At 42.2% G+C, this 19,565-nt stretch overlaps 1 protein-coding gene across 2 annotated transcripts in view; it reads left to right on the top strand.

The window, feature by feature from the left end:
* The window catches only part of PKP1 (plakophilin 1), a 52,564-nt gene extending 37,995 nt beyond the window's left edge, over positions 1-14,569 (top strand). Inside the window, exons 9-15 of one of the 2 annotated variants that reach the window (XM_068918211.1) lie at positions 287-442; positions 546-722; positions 2,817-2,970; positions 3,489-3,675; positions 8,501-8,585; positions 9,799-9,899; positions 11,046-14,569. In XM_068918211.1, coding sequence (XP_068774312.1) covers positions 287-442; positions 546-722; positions 2,817-2,970; positions 3,489-3,675; positions 8,501-8,585; positions 9,799-9,870 — 831 coding nt within the window. In that variant the 3' untranslated portion in view covers positions 9,871-9,899; positions 11,046-14,569. The remainder of the gene's footprint in view (positions 1-286; positions 443-545; positions 723-2,816; positions 2,971-3,488; positions 3,676-8,500; positions 8,586-9,798; positions 9,900-11,045) is intronic. The other variant, XM_009667321.2, reaches the window with a different exon arrangement.
* The last annotated feature ends 4,996 nt before the right edge of the window (positions 14,570-19,565 follow it).

Genomic DNA, 19,565 nt, shown 5'->3' with positions numbered 1-19,565 from the left:
CTAATAAGGCCTATTCGGTCAGTCAACTCATTGAGATCCACAGTATCGCATTTGCTAATTTTTCAGCCACAAGGCTTTGCGGCCTTAGTTCATGACTACTCTACCTCTTTTCTCCTGTTTGTCTCCCATCCATTGCTCCATTAAGCAGGGTCAAGATCTTATAAAATAGAACACCAGAAAAAGATAACTATGTCATGGTCTATGTCCTCTCTGTAGCTGTAGCAGATAATGCTCCATGGTTCTGCCTAATGTAATGTTTGCATCTTTATTCTGGGGGTGATTTCAGTCTGTGGAGAATTGCATCTGCATCCTGCACAATCTCTCCTACCGCCTGGATGCTGAAGTTCCCAACAGATACACCCAGCTCAACCACATGGCCCGGAGTGTTTATATGGACAAAACTCTCACAGGCTGCTTCAACAGCAGGAGTGGCAAAATGGAGGTAAGATACACTGCAGAGGGCTTGGAAATGTGATATTCAGCCCCAGACATGGGCTGCAAGCAATTAGCAGGGTCTGAACTTGCAGACTCTCATCTCTTCGTAGAATGATGAGTATGGTGTACCCCTTCCTGAGGAGGATTATAAACCTAAAGGACCCAGCTGGCTCTATCACTCTGATGCCATCCGCACTTATCTGTCCCTGATGGAGCACAGCAAGAAGGACGCCACTTTGGAAGCTTGTGCTGGGGCCCTGCAGAACCTCACTGCAAGCCGAGGGCTGGTAAGGTCTCCCTCTCTCTCCTCCGTGCACGTGTGGCCAAACATATCATTGCCTTACAGTAGTCAGAAGGGAAAATGCATTTTTTTAAACCTTAGGGCACTATCACAGTTCTTTCCACATCAGGTGCTCCAGCTTAGATACTTATAAACTCTAAAGATAGCATTTCAAGGGGAGCTAGAATCAGTGACCTAAGGGGTCTGTCCCAAATCTGCGTACATCTATATACAGCTTTCCAGGGGCACCTCCAGATTTTCTGGTCTGCCAGTCACAACACTAGCATCTGCTGGTATTGGCCCCCGCGCCCCAGGACACCAGTGTGGGTGTGCATAGATGTGCACATGTGGACAGCCGTCATTAAATTGTCCATTAGAGAGAAAGGACATACATGTGCAGCCACCTGTGCATGTTTTTATAGTGGGAGGTGGTTCTAATAACAGGGTGGGTTGTGCTGTGGATTGTAGAACATGCTACTTATAAAATAAGCATCACAGGTACTCCTAGTCCTCTTGAGTATGGCAGCATGGAGGTGACACGGGCTGTATAACGCCATGGGTATTGCAGGGGCTAGTGCATGGCAAGTGCCCCACATCACAACAGCAGCTCTATGTGCAGTGCCCAATATCGCTATGGCATGTCCTCACAGGCTGTGTTCATGTGGACAAACCTCAACTTGTCTGTTTGTGTCAAACTTCATCAATTCTAATTTAAATAAGATGGCTAGGTAGATAAACAGATAATTATTTCGTACATAGGAGAGGTGTGTCACGTGTGTGAAGTGTTCCACCCAGAAACACGGAGTGACTCACTGAAGGAGCCTTCACTGCTAGGAGGACATTAACCTGCCAGTGCCAACCTTCTCCTGGAAGCTTTTATTACAAGTCTTTCAATGTGAAAATCCTTTGTGATTTTTTTTTTTCAGCTTAAGTAAATGGTGCCACTAACAATAAGAGGGAGGGAGCCTGCCACTGTGTGGGATAGAGGTGACTGGAGAAATGGGGCTGAAGCTAGGTACTCCATAGAAATGAAAAGCCTTTCAGAGATTATTATATAAAAATGTCTTTTTAGGGGGGGGAGAAAGCAAACAAATAAACAAAGCTTTGACTGAGTTGAAACAACTAATTTCAGCCTTCTGAAAGGGAATAGTTGGAATTTACCAGAGTGTGCAGAAATGGCTTTTTCTTTCAAAGGCCTTATTCCAGCTCAGAGCTGGAATTGGAATGGGTTTCTAGGTTTGTTATCACTTAAGGAAAAGGGAGACTGGTGAGAAGCTTGCAAAGTGATGCCATTAGCCCTGTAGCTTATAGAGGAGGAGTCTGAATCTCTTCTCAGTCTCAGCTTCACACATCTCAACCTGCTGGTATGAATCCCTAACACAGCACATGTGCCTCCTGGAGTGTGGGAGGGAAACTGGATCTCAGCCCTGTGGAAGAGGGTTGCCTCCCAGCTCATTCCTTCTGTTTGCTTGTTACTGTCGGTGGATGTATGTCACTCTCTGGTGGTGTGATGATCTCCAGTAGCCTGTCTGGTGGTGCAATAGCTGAGAAGTTCACTTTAAACTCTACCAACAAGCGGGCAACTTAGTGGTCTATGCTTCAAAGTTCATGAGCACTTGGCTGCATTGGCTCAACCCAAAGATCCTCTAGATTTACATGAGCAAACATGAAATTGTGATCCAAGACGTGCATCGTTGACCTTCAACTTTTTTCTTAAATGTGTTGTTAGCTGTTCCTACTCTGAAGCAGCTTATTCCTTATGGCATGGCAGGGAGCTGAGCAAGGGCAATGTGGGCATGAAGGTGAAACTTCTCCAACTAATAGGAATGTAAGTTGGGTGAGCAACTGTCCTCCCTTCAGACCTCCAGAAAGAAGATAGAAGTCCCAGTTACCCTCACAGAGGAGGAGAGGCTGACTTTGCAAAGTGCTTATGGAGAAGAGGGATAAATGATAAAGTAGATGGGATTATGATAGCAGAAGAAGGTATTATATGGATAATATATGGATATTTTATACTGTAGCCATATTTGGCTCTGTACATTGTTCCAATTGTGTCCCTCCAGCATTAGAAGTCATCAGATATCTCTGTTCTGTCTCCTAGATGTCCAATGCAATGAGCCAATTGATCGGTTTGAAAGAAAAAGGTTTGCCTCGCATAGCACGGCTCCTTCAGTCCAACAGCTCTGAAGTTGTCCGATCTGGCGCTTCTTTGCTGAGCAACATGTCCCGACATCCTATTCTCCACAAAACCATGGGTAAGTAATCTCCACCACAGAGTATTCCAAAACAATGTCTAGTTTCTACCCTTCTAATATCTGCACTGCACTTCATTTTGTAAACCCCAAGACAGGATTCAGCCAAACACCCAAATGGGACAAAGGCATGTTTTTTGTTCTGGCCAGCTGGACCATTACAGGTGATATGTTTTCTTAGCAAAATGCATGCTATTGCAAAGTCTACATAAAGATGTGGTATGCTTTATAGATAATGAAAAATCTGCAGGGTCACTGGGCTGCTGCCTGGATGTCAGTGTTTTAGGGACTGAGTTGGACTTTACTCCTGACTCATACCATTGCCTTTCCAGAGGCTTACAGCCCTAACCTTGGCTGCAAAAACCAAGTAATGGCCGTTGTGCTATTACTGTCCAACATTAGTAGTGTCTTCTTCAGGGGATAATGTTGCATTCTTGCACTGAATTGTGCTTACTCATGTAGTATCGTTCATTTGTGTTGGGTTTTATTTAAATGTTGATTGGAACATTCCACCTCTTTAGCTCACCAGGTGCTTCCAGATGTATCACGTCTCCTGTCATTCCAGTCTGGAAATACCAACAGCTTCGGAGAGATCATGACATCAGCCTGTTACACTCTGAGGAACCTCATCTTGTCCAACCCACACCTGGGGAAGTCTTACTTGACAAGCAACATGCTAAATAATGTAGTAAGCCTGTGCCGAAATGGGTGAGTTTGGAGTGGAAGGCATACAGACAGAACGTGCAGACATTTTTGAGCCTGTGCACTCTGTGCAAAACCAGATTCATCCCAGAGCCTCCAGAGCACCAATTCAGATCTGTAGGGACTGACTAAAGTATTCTTCTTTCCCTGTCCTTGTAATTGAGAGTACTGAAAAATTTCTAGCCTGTTAGTAGACACAAATCCTCAGCACTGATTACTTGATAACAGACATGAACCATCTAGGGTGGGATTTGTAAAGGATCCTCAGGAAATCTGCTGCTTGAATTTAAAGAAATTCTAAAAGGAACTGAGAGACCAACATCTTAAACCCTGTTAAAAATGCCAGCTGTCAGTACAGGGGATGTCAGGTATGCAACTTGATGCTTTGGCACCTGGGTTTCTCATCCATAGCTTGCCATAGTCCTTATCGTGAAGGTCAGATGTGAGATTCAAGTACAGCTGATATAATCCCATCATGAGATCCTAATGCATCACAGGTAATTGGGATTATGCTTATAATTTTAATGTTCAGATTTGTTCGTCTTTCCATTGGAGCATCCACCTCAAACGGCAAAGACAGTGCTATGCTGAAGCACATATATATTTTTATAAATGCTTCCTCTGGTCTACTCACATATACTCCATGAACAGCAACAACTGAGCAGTCCCAAAATGTTTTACACAGTATTTCTCTTTGACCTGGTTTGATTTTTGATGGTAATAGTTCTGCCCGGATAGTTATCCACTCTTCTTATATCTCAATGCAAAAGACTGTCAACTCTTGCCATATGATATGTTCATTCCTGGCCAAATGAACGTAGAGTTTTTGACTGTGTGTTCCCCTTCCTAGCCTTTCATCTCTCCTACCATCTGTCTTTGCTTTAAAATATCTTGTGCAAATAATAGACATATTAATAATAATAGAATAGACATTCACATGTCTTCTCCATCATCCTTTGACAAACCACTTACAACTTGCCACTTGTTTCATAGTGGCACAGAGAAATTCTCATTCATCAGAAGTGGCCTCTTTCCTTAGTTTGGACCTCAGCCAACAACTATTTGTCAGTTTGCCACTTTTATACGCTTCCACTCTACTACAAGCCCAGTTAACATCAAGCTTTGCCCTCTTTTAAGTCTGTGTTCATTGTTTTGAATGCTATTAACTTCTACTTAAAGTCCTGCTTCAGTTCCCTCAGACCAGTTGTCAGCTAATCTTCAGCAAAGTATTGCACAACTCGGGTTGTGCACACTTTAATTGTCTTGACTGTTTTGTGTCATGAGCTTTGTTTTCAATGACTCACTAAACTGTGAGTCCTAAGATGTCTTCAGTGTGTTTCTCTTATCTTTGTCAAAATTATTTCTGAGAAACTCCCCAATTCTTATAATGTCCAAAACTGGAATTGTTCCTGTGACCCTATTATCCATTTCTGTCCCCTAGCACTTTCATGCTACTCCATTCTGATGAAAAAAATCCCAGCAATTTACACCCAGGATTACTCTTTACTTATTCCAATCATCATTTCAGACTATTCCCATAAAGCAAATGTGAAAGAGGTCTCTCCTCTAGCAGCTTGGCTCTGCTGATTCACAAATCAGCTTACTTCACCCACTTCACTGTATAGTCTATGAAGAGATACAGGAAATTTTACGGTAGAATTTGTCCAGTCCTTCTACTTCAGAAAGAGCTGATCCCCATTGACTCCCTGACAGTACTGACTAGATCCAACATCTCTGCCAGCAGCTGTTGCCTAGGCCACCTTAGATGCAGACCCCACATTGTCTGCATGGACGTTTAGTGTGATGAGTCCCATGCTATGACACTCCTCCTTCCCAGTGTCATAGCCTGCAGAAACAGAGAATAGAGCAAGAATCAATGGTGACCAAATCACCATGGAGAATACCATGCCATGCTATACCTTGTTAGTATATTGCAGACCTTTCCCTGTTAATTTGCCTCATTTCCACTGTGGACACACTTCCCTTGCCTCAAGCATTGTCTTATGGTTGGTTGACGTGAGTGCATAACACCTCTCCAGTGCATGCTGCTTCTGCATATTTATGCCATCCACCAAATTGTTCTTTGCCAATAATCTTTAACTGGTCTCTCTTTGCATTTGAATTTATAAATCATTAGTCTGATTACATCCTAACACTTGACTAATTTTGTATTTGTATTTAAGCAGGAACTTCCAGGTTACAGACAAGTAGATTATGAATCTTTTTCTTTTCCATAGGCTTTTCGATAGGCAATCCTTCAGGCATTTCTCATAGTTGAGATTATCTTTTCCTTGATGCTTCCTGTGGCTATATTCTGAGTTAAAGGCATAAACTCTTAAGCAGTTTTTCCGATAGCTATGGTTCCTTCTCCTTTCTGGAGCATCCCAATTACATAACTGTCTCAGTTTCCTGTCTATATCCTCATCCATGACATGGGCTTCATAGTGATGCTATTGTTTGTTCACTCTGTTATTTTTTTAATCCAAGTTGCCAAAATATTGATTACCTTCCTTTTAATGGGGGTTTCTGAAAACCAAGTTGGTATTACTAATTTATTGTGATGCCCTTTTCACCTTTCTTCTCCAATCATCTGAAAAATATTCCTCTGGTCATTTTCAAGCAACATTGTTTTACTGATAAAATTACAATTTTTCTCAATAATTTTCCTGGCTGCACTCCAAAAAGCTTTTTGCCAAAATGTATTTTTATAAACTTAAGACTGTTGGAGTTGCAGTTCTTCTCACAATCCCGTTATTATTGATTTGTTTCAATTTCACTTTCTTTGTTTATCTCACCTTTCCTGTTACACAATTTAATTATGCAATTTAATTCTATGATAAAATGTAATGAAAATCAAGTCTCCCATTGATTCTTTTCTGTAAAAGAGAATTCTTCTCAGCATGAATTTCGAATTTTCCCATTGCTACCAAAGATTTCACTTTGGCACTGACTTTATAAACTTATCATTAAGGATTCTCTCTTCAAGGCATTTTTTTGGCATCTCCTGTGACATGCATAATGCTTTTGATATTCTTGTGCTTTGAGGAAATATAGATCATTTTCCCCGGTTATCTCATATGTTTGTACAAAAACTGTCTGTTGTGCTGCCTTCATGCAGCACTTTCTGCCTACTTCTAATTAGATTCTTGTGTTTTGTGCAATCAATAGTTTCATGGATGACTGTTGCCACTGCCACTAGTGGCACCAACTTTCATTGATTTCTTCTTTATGTTGCATACGATTATAGTTATATGCTATTAATTACTAGCAATTCTGTGTAGGATATATTGCTTTGCATATTTAAGGTTGTCATCACAGCTCCATCAGTTCATCCTTAATCTGTTTATACCTAAACAGTATCATTAGATGCTGTATAAACCATAGCCAGTATCAATTTCTCAAACTCAGAGTGGACAAATTCTTTTGACTGGGTTTAGAAACAGCTCAAATAGCAGGGGCTAGTAAGTTTGGTTTGAAAAAAATATCTTTTTGCGGTATGCTCAGAAGATGCAGCGGCCAAAAGTGCATGTTTTGGAAAAGTGCATAATATGTATTTGTATTAAAAGCAAATCTAGAAGAAAAAAGAAAAAAAAGGAAAAATCTATAGCTTAGAAAAAGGGAAACAAAACCTCCTTGGAAAAAAATGTCCAAAATATGCACTGACCATCTAATCACAAACACAGGAAAAAGTTATTTTCAGTCACAAACAATTTTTCAGCCACAAAACATCTTTTTAGACACAATCATTCTAATGACAAGGAGTAGGATAGACATAACTGGAGAAGAGATTTTCCAACACAACATAGTTCTCCTGACCCAAAACACTACTCAAGAAGTTCTAGTTATCCGTGGCTTCCCCAGTCCTCCACACAGTGCCATGTTCAGTCTTTATGTGTGATGGTTGGGTGTGATCTGCAGAATCCCTTGGGTGATTTTGACCACGTTAAATTTGACAGTTCCTGTTAGGCCAGAAGGTCTTCTGTACCAAATGTTGCGTATGTCAGAGAAATGCCTCAGAATTCACTGAATGTGGCTATGCGCCTGCCATTTTATACTCTGAGCACAGAGTTTGCAGGTCCCAGGTTGTTCCTGATGACCACTTTTCCTAGTCTGACATATTATTTTGAGAACACAACGTTTTGTGAAGCTATATCATACTGTGAGCCAGGGAGAGTCCTGCGTTTGGTATCCTACTTCTTCATCACCTTGCTTGTGACAGGCTAAACTCAGAAGTCTCCCACAGCTAGGCCATGGTCCAGCAGATCAGGAGTAGCGATAAGAACCAGCAATGAGTTTTATATCTAGGTGTATGAAATGTTCCAAAATTATAGAAGATACTGTATATGAGTCACAGTTTCGGAGCTGTTACATGAGCAAGTATCTATTACCTTGTGCTGAGTAAGGACTTACGATTACTGTTGTTGTTGGTACTAATGCTCACATCTCTTCCGTTGTCACCAGACAACATAGAGCCCTTTCCTGTATTGCCCTCCTGAGCGATTCACCTATACAGAGTCCAGAGAGGGCTTGGCATCATTTCCCTTCTGTTTCACTATTTCCCAGATTTTGCACTCTGGAAAAGGCCCTGCAGCTCAGCTTAATCTCCTTATTCCATTCAAATCCTCCCCTCCTTTTTTATCAGCCCTGTTTTGGTGCCGGATAACACTGTTGGGAGAGCAATGAAGGTTTTATTGACAGACCTCCATCAAAACTAGTCAGCCCCTCAGCAAAAGACAGGCTCATTCAAAGGCCGTTGATAATGCATACTGATATCTGTGGGCTGCTGCTCTGTGGCTGCCGTAATTCACTGGGGTTATTCTCATCTTCTCAGCTCCTGTCCAAAAGCAGCTGAAGCTGCTCGCCTCCTCCTGACAGATCTTTGGTCAAACAGGGAGCTGCAGAGTGTGCTCAAGCAGGTAAGGAAAATACTTCTGCTTTTCAGCTGATGGAATAAACCTGATCTTGACTCTCTTGTTGAAGTCCGTGAGTTTGCAAAGCTCATGATTCAGCACTGAATGTGAGCAGTGGCCGGAAGAAACCCAGGGCACTGAGAGGACCATTAGTGCTCTCCATGCATGCACTCCAGAGCTGGTGCTAGCTCAGGTGGGCTCTGCTGCGATGTAGTCTCATTGCTTCAGGAATTGAAGCTGTCACGTGTGCATGGCACAGCTCTGTGCCAGGAACGGACCAGGTTCCTTCGCGCTAGCTTGGGAAATCCCTGCATCACGGTCCATCGCGTAGGATATGCATGCCCCAACAGATTTCTGGCAAAGTTCCTCCTCTCTTTCCCCACATCTTCTTCTGTATCCATAACCCTACCCTGTGGTCACATCACCCTTACAGTCAGGGTAATCTTTTAAACCAATAAGAGGAGTATTTAGGATTTATTTTCCTCCCTACAACAGAAACTCCAAAAGTGCAGAGGCAGATGGGGCACTGAGCCAGCCTTCCCTCTCTCAGTGGCTTTCTTTGAACAGGCTGGGTTTTTCCAACTCAACATCAACAGCACCTGCACAGAGTAAAGGGCCAAATTAAAGTGGAGTAACATCCACAAAGGGAATACCCTGGGGGCGGGAAGGTAGAGAGTACCTAAATATTCTTATATTAACTGTTAGGGACTTTCTCCCTAGGAATTTGTGCAGCTTTGCATCAGACTCTGCTTAGGAGACCATGCCAGCTCATTTTGATGTGACTGAGTCACTCCTTTGTATTCCACAGATGTTCATTGCATAGGTATACATCAGAAAAGGAGGATGGGAGTCTGCAGGGATATGTGCATCATGCATATATCTTTGTCATTTTTCTGGTACAGGGAATAAGATTAAATAACATTCAGTAAAGGGTTAAGTAAAGTTTTTCTCCTGTAAAGCTAGAGAAGTCCTACTCTTAGCAGATAGAAAGCGATGCGAGGAAGATGAAGTCCAGAAGTCCATCAATAAGGGCGACTGTTCACGTGCCAAGGACACACAGAGGTAGGACAGAGCAAGCTGTTTGTACAGAGAATGAAGCACATTTTTAAGTGGAGGCCAGATTTTCATGTGGAACAGGAGGCTCGCCCTCAGGACAATAGACTACCAGTTTTGAAACCACCATACATTCTCTGCACTTCATATGCATCTGCTTTTTCAGCAAGGATTTGATAAGAACATGATGGGATCTTTAGCTGGAACGACCTTCAGGACCCTCTCCTCCAGATTCTAGGAGCCTTTCCACGTGTGTTCCCACTGCAGGTGAGAGTGGGGCCCTCATCATCGCACAAAGGGAGGTTGTCGGGGCAAAGGAATGGTGCATGAGCCACCCAAGCCTTTTGCTGTTTTCAGTATCCCCTAAAGTGGGTTTGTGACGTTTTCATCAAAATCCTATCAGCCTAAACTGCAAAGCATTTGACTTGATGAAAAGTCAGAAGGCTTGCGGTTCTTGGCTTTTGTGCAGATGCTGCCCATAGTACACAACTGCATATTTTCGACATGCTCAGCATAGATGCCGTAGGATGGGCAAAGCTGCTGGACGTGATTACAGCTCACAATGCCAAATCTTTGAACTGCACACAACATCCCTCCTCTTTATGGACTGGCAGTGTTTTGCTGCTTTTACTTTCTTTGCTAACTAAAAAGAGAATAATTGCAGTCTGCCAAATCCTGTCAGGTGGGACTTTTCAAAGGAATCTCTCGGAGAGTATTTTCATTTTTGAATTTTGGGTAATGTTAACCAGAGAGTGTCAGTAACATGCAATTAATTCCAGCACGTGCTATCACACTTGCCATCACCCTTAAGCATTTTATGACCATTTAAAAATTTACCAGAAAGCCTTTTGTCAAAATTTGGAACTATATGCTGCCATCTAAATAATCCCAACAGATAAACCACGTTAAGAGAGATCAAGGGAAGAATTTTCGAGGTAGCACTATGACTTTTTATTCAGTGTGAAATGAGGCCTGAATCTGCAAGGTACTGGTGATTCATAATTCTCACTGAAGAGAAAAAGGTTTAAGAAATTCTGCATTTCTCAAATATCAGGTGCCTCTGTGGTGGGGACTGAGATCATATGAAATGAATTGTTTGCTCCCTTCCTGAACATGCTCTTTGTAATCTTGCTAAACACAGTCCTGATGTAAGAAAAGAAGGTACAAAAGCCAATTTCTTTTCTCTGCCCAGGAATGAATTTCACTTCTTGCTTTGCTGGACTGTTTTCACTTAGAATCAGTTTGATACTTGAGAGGAGTGTTGAAGTCTAGGGGAAAAAGCTCAGGGCAGCACAAAAACTGGGGACAGGCCAAGGAAAAAGATTAAAAGTTGGTTTTGAATGTAAAGAAGTGATTTATTGAATGCTTTAATTATGTAGGTTTTTCTTTTTTCTTTGTTTTTCTCCATTTCAGAATTTGGTTTTGGTTCATCTCCAGAAAGACAACCCTTGCAGAATTACTTAGGATATTACAGATGTAGAGTGTTTCTGAGTTAAACTCAACTGTAAAGCAAACTATGCGGATTTCATCTGGATGATACTGATATTTTTAATCATTTTCTTCTTTTTAGGGGGGAGAAGGGACTTTTATTGAGGTTATACTTTCCTGATGTCAATAATTATTTTTTTGCAAAGAGTGTGTCTGTGTAACTATGTATGTGTAGCTGCGTATGTGTGCACGCCCACAACATACATGTGCACATATTATGAGTAGGATCTTCCTACAGGCATAGTCCCCTGTCTTCCACTGAAAGTCAGTGTGAGTTGTGCAATTAAACCCCTTGCAGAGTTTTGACGAATTCCACCCTATCTGTGCACCAAATACTGCCACACTAAATACTTGTCACAACCTAATTTTACTCACAAGTATAAAATTACCAGTTATATGCTAAGTCTTTACCCCATTGAGTATGGCTCTTATAAATAGATACACACCACAGTGCTCTTTAAAAAAGCTTGTTATTCCTAACATTTATGAACATGGGCTTCTTTTCTGCTTTGGAATTGTTCTCAAATGAGCTTTTATAGTTATTAGTATTTTCTTTCATGTCACATGAATTCTTTATCTTAAGAAGCAAATTCATGTCTGCAAACTCCCTCCTGGGTCTCAGTAACCATTCCCTGAAGCTATAGGCTAGGGGACAACTATAACACATCTGCAGAGCATGAATATACTGGGGTCCCAAATCAATCCGGGGCCCCGGTATAATCATTCTGAACACTAGAACAACTCAGTCTTGTAAAATATGTCCAATTCCTTCCTTTGTAACACTGTACCTAGACAAATGTGGCGTTTGAGAAGCTGAGCTGGAGACATCAAATGCTATTTTTCCCAGGATCATTGACTGCCACATAGGGCTTGAACATGAGGGATGTGGCATTTTTATCGCATTTTGTTTTTACTAATCAATGTAAAGAATTAGTATTAAAATGCGAAGGAATGTAAACAGTTATGTGAAGTCAGATTTGGAAATACTTTATTTCTCAGTATCTTTAATTACCTGAATCACTCTGTCCTGCTAAAGCTGTGATAGGGGACTGCTGCGCTCCTTTTAGGGCAACCCACCTCTTCCTGTGACAGTAACCATGTCCTGAAGGACCTCCAGCTAGGAGGGAATATAGCTCAGAGCCACAGGGACAGGATCAGCTACATTTTCTGAATGCATTGGCTGGCTGTCCCACACAAGATTATTGCTTCTTTGAGCAATGATGTGGGGCCACAGGACATTGTTCTTCAAATTTCAAATATCCAGGAGGTGCTTGGGAAGGACAAATTATGGAACTGAGTCTGGATGGGGAAAAAACATTTTGGTTTTTGTGAGGGGGGTAAAAGCTGGTGTCAGACTCCTGGGTTGCTGGAAATCAGCATAGCCCCATTCACTTCATATAAAATGCTGTGATTTGTGCCCACTAAGGATCTGTCCCTAAAGTTCAAATTTGCTCTGATATGGCTCTAGACCTAAGAAACGTGGTGATATTCACCCCCTATTTAGACCGTGTGGTGCATGTTTCTGCAGGGAAGGTACCAGAATGGGTTGCCAGCTGGTTTTTCTCTAGGACTACAAAGGGTGGCATCATCTTGTGCACTTTAATGAGCAACAACTATTTGCTTGCATTCACCCACATTCGGTCGAGAGCTTTCTATGCAGAGCTCTCAGCCAAATGAAAGAGAAAAAAGCACCTTTGAAGTGGAGAGCTAGAACCAGATGAATCTGGTAGGACAGTTTCAGGAGCATTTAAGCAGCAGCAAAGGAGCCTAGGCCTTTGGGTATGCCCTTGCCATACCTATCAATTGTTAAGTATTTGACAATCTCTTCTCAGGTACGTGCTTCAAAACGTTTTCAGCAGGAACCAAGACTATGGATGTCCAGAATGTCTGCAATGTCCACAGCAAAGATGTTAAAGTAAAAGTATGCTTTGTGCAATTTTGCATGCAGATTTATTTCTGTAATTACACGTTCAGTAGAAGTCCTGGGAGGTAATGTTTTTATGTTTAGGTTTTAATGTTTTTTCTCTGTAAAATTAATTGGGAAAGCAATTCAAATTCGAACAGAATGTAATAATGGAATATTGAGGAAATCCATTCTAATTGGCTGTTACTTAACCTTTGTTTTAAAACAGTCTGCTTTCACTGGTAGTTTAGTTGACTGTATCATTGCATAAGACACAAAGAGCTGTAGCTCTATGATAATGATAAGGCAATTATATCTTTACAAGCACTGGAGATTTCATTAGTAATTATTAAACATGAAGAAACAGATACATCATTCACATAAATTCTATTAAGTTCAGCAAACTGCTTTTGCCAAAGCTAATAAAATGATAAAAATAAAATCGGTCTCCATCCTTGGAGATCTTCAGAAACAGATTTGAACCTGTTTTGAACCTGATCTGGCTCCTGGTTGGAGCAGAAGGTCAAACCAGAGAGGTCCCTTCCAACCTAAATTTTTTTTTGATGCTGTATGGTACTGCTCTCATACCTCAAAATAAAGAAAGAACGGTGTGCTATGTAAATCGTAACCACCCAGTCATGCCAGGCTATTTTGCAGCTATTCTTTCCACAGGAAGTTCTCTGATACTTAAGTCTATTTTCCCGTCAGTCTCTCTTTTTAAAATCTAGATGATAGACTCTACCCAAGTTAATGAAGTGACACTGATGTCAAATTGCTAGAGAAAGGAAAATCAGATTTATGGTCTGATGCTTTTTATAAGCAGCGGTTTCAGGAACTTCTTTTCCAAACAACAGTCTTACCAGAGGCAGAGTTCAGTGAGGTACCCAGTACCCGCTGCAGTGAATGCATGCTATTCTGACCTCCATTATTCTTTCTAGGGAGACATTGTTTCTTAAAGGCATGTCTTTAACTGTGATATCCTCTTCGATGAGCTATTTTCCCCATTTTTGCTTGTTTGAGAGCCAAGATAGGGCATATCCGCAATTTTACTGATGAGGGCAGGCCTACAGTACCTAGCACACGCTCTGAGTCAGAGTGATGGAGAACTACAAAGGAGGGAAGGACCATGGCTAGCAGCACCGTTAGCTCTACCAGCAGTGGAAATAAGAGCAGTTAGGGCATGATTTGTGCACAGGACATGCATCATGTAAATAAATGCCATACTTGTTTGTCCTGGGCATAGCAGAATATTTTGGTCTATTTTCTCATAAGTGCTTTGTTTGTTTTGTGTACGTAAAGTCCAGCCTACCCCAGCATTTCAGAAGCCTCATGGACGAGTAGAAGGCAGTAGGCACTTTTATTCCCCTCTGACCACACAACAGTTTGAGATCAACTTTGCCTACCAGTCCATAGCTATACAGTGTATTCTGTAAGATATAGGTATGTGAGAATAATGTATCAGAGTTTTGTTTTGGCTGTACTGTATGTATTTGCTTCGTTGGAAAAGCTGAAATCAATAAAAATTGCTGAAATTTCTTCAAGCTTCCCCTTTTGGTATGGTTTTATTTTGGTTGTCTTGCCAGGAACTCACATCTATTTGAAAGGTTTGTAAAAGCCTTTTACACTGCAGCAGTGTGATCAGTCATTGACTCTGAGCCCTGGACTGCTCTGTCTGATGCTGATCTGAGGAATAAAGCTATAAATCCCATTTCTTTCACCACTGCACCTGTGGCAATCCTCAGTGGGATTGTACAGCCACCCCTTGAACCTGTGAAACTTTTAAGTGTCAATAGCATCACTCGTTTGGCTGCTGTAAGGATCTCCAGCTCATTGTGGGGAACACCATCACCTTAGTTTCTTCTGAACCTAGCCCATGTGAGTTGTGTTTGAAGCTCCCTAGGTCTTATATTGAAAATGGACTGTCTTTGGTCCAGGCTGAAAAGTCCCAGCTTACTGATCAGTTCCTCAGACAGAGCCATCAGCTCGTAAGTGTGTTGACCTTCTCTGAACCTTTTCCACTTAAACTATTTCCTTTCTTGGACAAGGAGACCAGAACTGCATACAGATGCAAAGTGTAAGTCATGGGTTTATACAGGGATATAACAGCTGCTTTTATGCTCCTTTCTCCTCTAATAGTTCCTAATATTCAACTTGTTTTTTTCACTACTACTGTATATTGAGCTGTGGATTGTATATCATAGAAGTGTACAAGTGTACAAGTGGTTGTGGTCATCTCTGAGCCCATCAGTTACACGTGAAGATAGGATTATTTTGCCCCATACGTATTACTTAGCATTTCTCTATGCTGATGTTCTGCCATTTATCACCCGTTTGTCTTCTCTTCCTGTTGCAGTTCATTGCTGCCAGCCCTCAACCTCAGTAGAAACCCTGAATAAACTCTGTAGCTTTCCTTTGTGGACAACTTTTTGGCAATTGGAGTATACTTTATCAATCCTTAATAAGCTCAGCAACAAATCCCAGTTTACAGGGCAGGATTTCTCCTTGCAGAAGACATGTTGCTGCTTCCTGAATAGGTCATATTCATCCAAATAACTACTAGTGATATTCTTCATTAATGTTTATCATAGTTTCTATTAATTTGCCCAGCATGAGTATCTTCCTTACTGGTCTGTAGTCCCCCAAACTTTTATATACAGACATCACCATCTGTCCTCAGGTGAGTGGTGTTGTGGGTTTCCCCATACCACGTATGGGGTGTTGCAGGAATCTAGGAATATTGCCCATTTCTCCCAAGCATCACCAAAAAAAAAAAAAAAAAACTTGTCTTTCCACAGTCTTGTCCTTTCTAAGTGCTCCTTTCATCCCTGATATTTACTGGCCTTCCAGTCTCTGGCAGGCCCTGACATGTTTGAGGACACTTATTATTTATGGCTTATCCTTATGACCTTTACTGATTGTTCCTTCAACTCCTTTTTGGCGTATTTAATATGGTTTACATTTAACCTGGCAGAATTTATGAAGTCTCTCCTATTTTTGTCTTCTGCTATTTGAAAGATGCCTTCTAATAACCTCCTCCTGCTGTTTAGCCAAGCCAGCTCCTTTCTGCCCTTCATTCCTCAAGAATTTCTTAATTGATGGGATGTACTGGGATTATGCTTGCAGTATGATGTCAAGTACAGTCCACATTGCCTGTAAAGTTTGGTTGTTCCTTTTCACTTCCCTGCCTTAACAAGCATTGTCCTTTAAGTTCCCCTTTCTGAAGGTGAATTCACAGTGGCAGATATTTAGGCTTTTGTTGATCCAGAGGCTGATGACAGCTCTACAAATGTGAGATTTTGGGGACAGACCCTTCATTAATCAAGACTAAATCTAGGGCATCATCTGCTTGGGTAACCTTCTAGGCTCCTCCAAGAAACTGCTTTTGACAGCATCTAAGAATTTAGTCTCTGCATTGCTTCCTGCAGTAACTTTAACTCGGTGTATTTGGGGATAACTGAAGTGCAGGATGCCCAGAAGACTTTTTACTTTCAAAGTTTGAGAGCCCTATAGCATATAAATAGATACTGGCTGCAGCATTACAAAAGAAATAAGGAAACAGCATTCTCTTGATCTCGTTCGGAAGGCAGCTCTTCAAAGAAGAAACTTGGCAAAGGAGAAGGCGAGCTCAACTAAGAGGTGTCCTCAGTTCACAAGGCAAGACTGACAAATGATCCTTACAACTGACAAGTATCTCATGAAAAGAAGATTCACAGCCTTTCAGACAAGCTTGGCACCTCTTATAAATCCATGTATAGGAAAAGGGGAAGGCATCACCCCATGCCACATTGCTCAGAGTTCCTTTCCAGGAGCACCTCTGCTGTTCTGCTGAGATTTCTGACAGGTGGGCAAGTATCAAAAGATTAAGCACAAACGCAAAGCACCGGAATCCAGACTTCTTAGTTTTGGATGGACTTTATTCAGCAACACTTCACAACTTAAATTGTATTGGCAATGATAGTCATTCCTTACTCAGTCCGGTTCTAGGCTGCAATGCAGCAGGCATGGAGGTACTGCTAAGGATGCAAAGGGATGCAGCCCTGCTCCCCGAAAGGTTCAGAGGCATTTATGAGAGGCAAGTGTGAGGCACACTTGCAGAACCCCATTCTTTGTGCTCCAGCTCCAGCTCTACTTAGTCATTCCTGTAGTTGTTATTTGAAATGTCAAACAGGTCTAGATCTAGACCCTGAATGACTATTGTTACACTGTACGTCACAGTGAATTGCATGTCCCTGGATCAACAAATCCTTCCAGCTCCCTCCTTCACAAGACACGGTCCTAGACCCTCTAGGTTTGGCCAGCATTCTTTGGTCCTAGGTCCCACTTCTGTATTTCATGGTATTCAAATGCATGTTGTTTGAAGAGGCTGCCTTACCAAGTGACACATCTTTCTGTCTCGTTGTCCTGGCCATATTATTAGCTGTCAGGCTACAGGCATGTGCAACCCATAAAAATTGTCAGAGGTGATTATATCTGTCCTTTCAAAATGCTAATGGCACTGCTGAGCAGCACAAGGTCATGCACTGATCAGTATACCGCAGAACCCCCTGAGGAAACCATTTACTGAGATAAGATTCCCCACTGCAAGTCACATTTTTGCTTATGAACCAGCCAGTTCATCTAGTTAAAATGTGTGTAATTCCTAAGACGTGAGGCTTGTTCAGTCATGCTATCTGTTTTGCCACTCCCATGAGTTTTGTACCCTACTAGCCAGCTTTAATTGTATTGAACAAAAAGCAGAGTGAAATGAATGAACATCCAAAGTCAACTGGCCAGCCAACATGCACATAGTGCCATGGCTAGCCTGGAGCAGTCATGTCACCTGGTGGTGACACCATTGGGGACATAGAAGGGGACTGGTCTATTTAATGAGAAGCAAAGGACATACATTTGCAATTGGTATTGAATGCAGTACACAATTGTTTTACAAAAGTCCATTGTGGAGCACTGTATCCAGAACTCCGTGGGAGGATTAACTATCTGTACATGTTGTATAGGTACTGGTCATGTCCATTCCACAGCTACGATGTCAGGCATAAATCACATCTGAAGGCATATCTAAAAAAGGTCAGATAAATAAGCCAGAAGAGCAAGTTGCCTTCATACTGAGTCTAGCATAGATACAGAATGCCTAAGATTAATGCAGAATAATCCTACTTTTATATTCTTGAGCAGGCTCTCTGGATGCTCAGGGAGGGCAGGACATATGGTAGGTCTCAGCACATCACAGTATGTCTCGAATCTGGAAATTAAGGGTTACGCAGGAATGGAGCTGATGATACACTATTAAGTGCTTGGGTCTCTCTCTATCCATTTGCAGCATGTAAAATGAATACCATGGAAGTAATGTGTGTTTTGATATCAGGACCTGTATCCTGTGTATGAACACATAGGGAAACATCCTGTTCTTGGGCAGAGCAGTCTGCAGACGCATAAAGACCACAGGGCAGACTGCAGGAAAAAAAAAAAACAACGAAGGTACTCCTCGTGTGATTCAAATGCAACAAAAGTTTGCATCCCCTCTAGACGCTGGGCCAGAGGTCAGAGACTTTTGTGGTAGCAGACAGTCTTGGACACACTGATTAAGTATGAATGCACTGGTACTGCAACAGGATCCAAGGGAAAGCTTCACTGCCCTCCTGAGGAGAGGGATGTGCTGGAGTTTCTTGGAGACAAGCCTACAACTTCTCAGCATCATGGACATCACCAGTGCCCATGCACACTGCCATCTAAGGATTGCCTGAGGATTCAGCAGTCCAAAAAATGGGTGCTATAGCATGTGGAGTATCCATACAGCATTACTATTCTGAACTGCATCACGCACTAAGTCTATGGACACTCTTATCCCACAGCTCATGGGATCCTAAATAATGCATTTATCCCACTGAGAAAGCAACCACCAGTATAGCATCCCTCTACTCCACAGTGCCACTTTTGAGTCCTTTATCTCTGCCTATGATGCTTTCAGAGCAGACCTACTCTCTACGTTCAGGCCCATGGAATACCTTCACCACAGATTCCAGACGTCTCCAGAAACACTCCGCTACCCCAGGCAGCAGCCCAAAGAATCATCACTTCACAGCCAAAAGCTGTTCCCAATTTGGCCTTATTTCACTGCACAGAAATCACATTGCACTGCACAGGACACACAGAGCCCCAGCCAGGCACCCTGGCAGTGCTGACAACCCCAAAGTACTCCCATCTCATGCTGGGACACATGAGATGTGTCTCCTTTATCTCAGTTTCCCACACCTTGGATGAGATCACCCCAAGCAGCAGCACCACCATGGCATCCCAGCCCCACAGCCCAGCACCTTGGGAGTGCTGCAGCCCTGAACAATGCACGCCTGGAGGACACGTGGCAGCCCATACCAGAAAGCCTTGCCCCACAAACCAAGGCATATGCAGAACAGCTTGAGCATATGCATGGCACCCGCAGCCCATAGCCCCCACAGCACTTGTGCACCTACACCCCAGGGCATTTCCACCACTGGAGCCAGGGGCCTAGAAGAAAGCATGATGTTCATGTATGAGGCACAGTGACT

The sequence above is a fragment of the Struthio camelus genome, chromosome 24 (assembly GCF_040807025.1).
Source record: "Struthio camelus isolate bStrCam1 chromosome 24, bStrCam1.hap1, whole genome shotgun sequence".
Classification (NCBI taxonomy): Eukaryota; Metazoa; Chordata; class Aves; order Struthioniformes; family Struthionidae; genus Struthio; species Struthio camelus.
The sequence above is the reverse complement of the archived record's forward strand: the minus strand, read 5'-3'. Positions and strand labels throughout refer to the sequence as shown.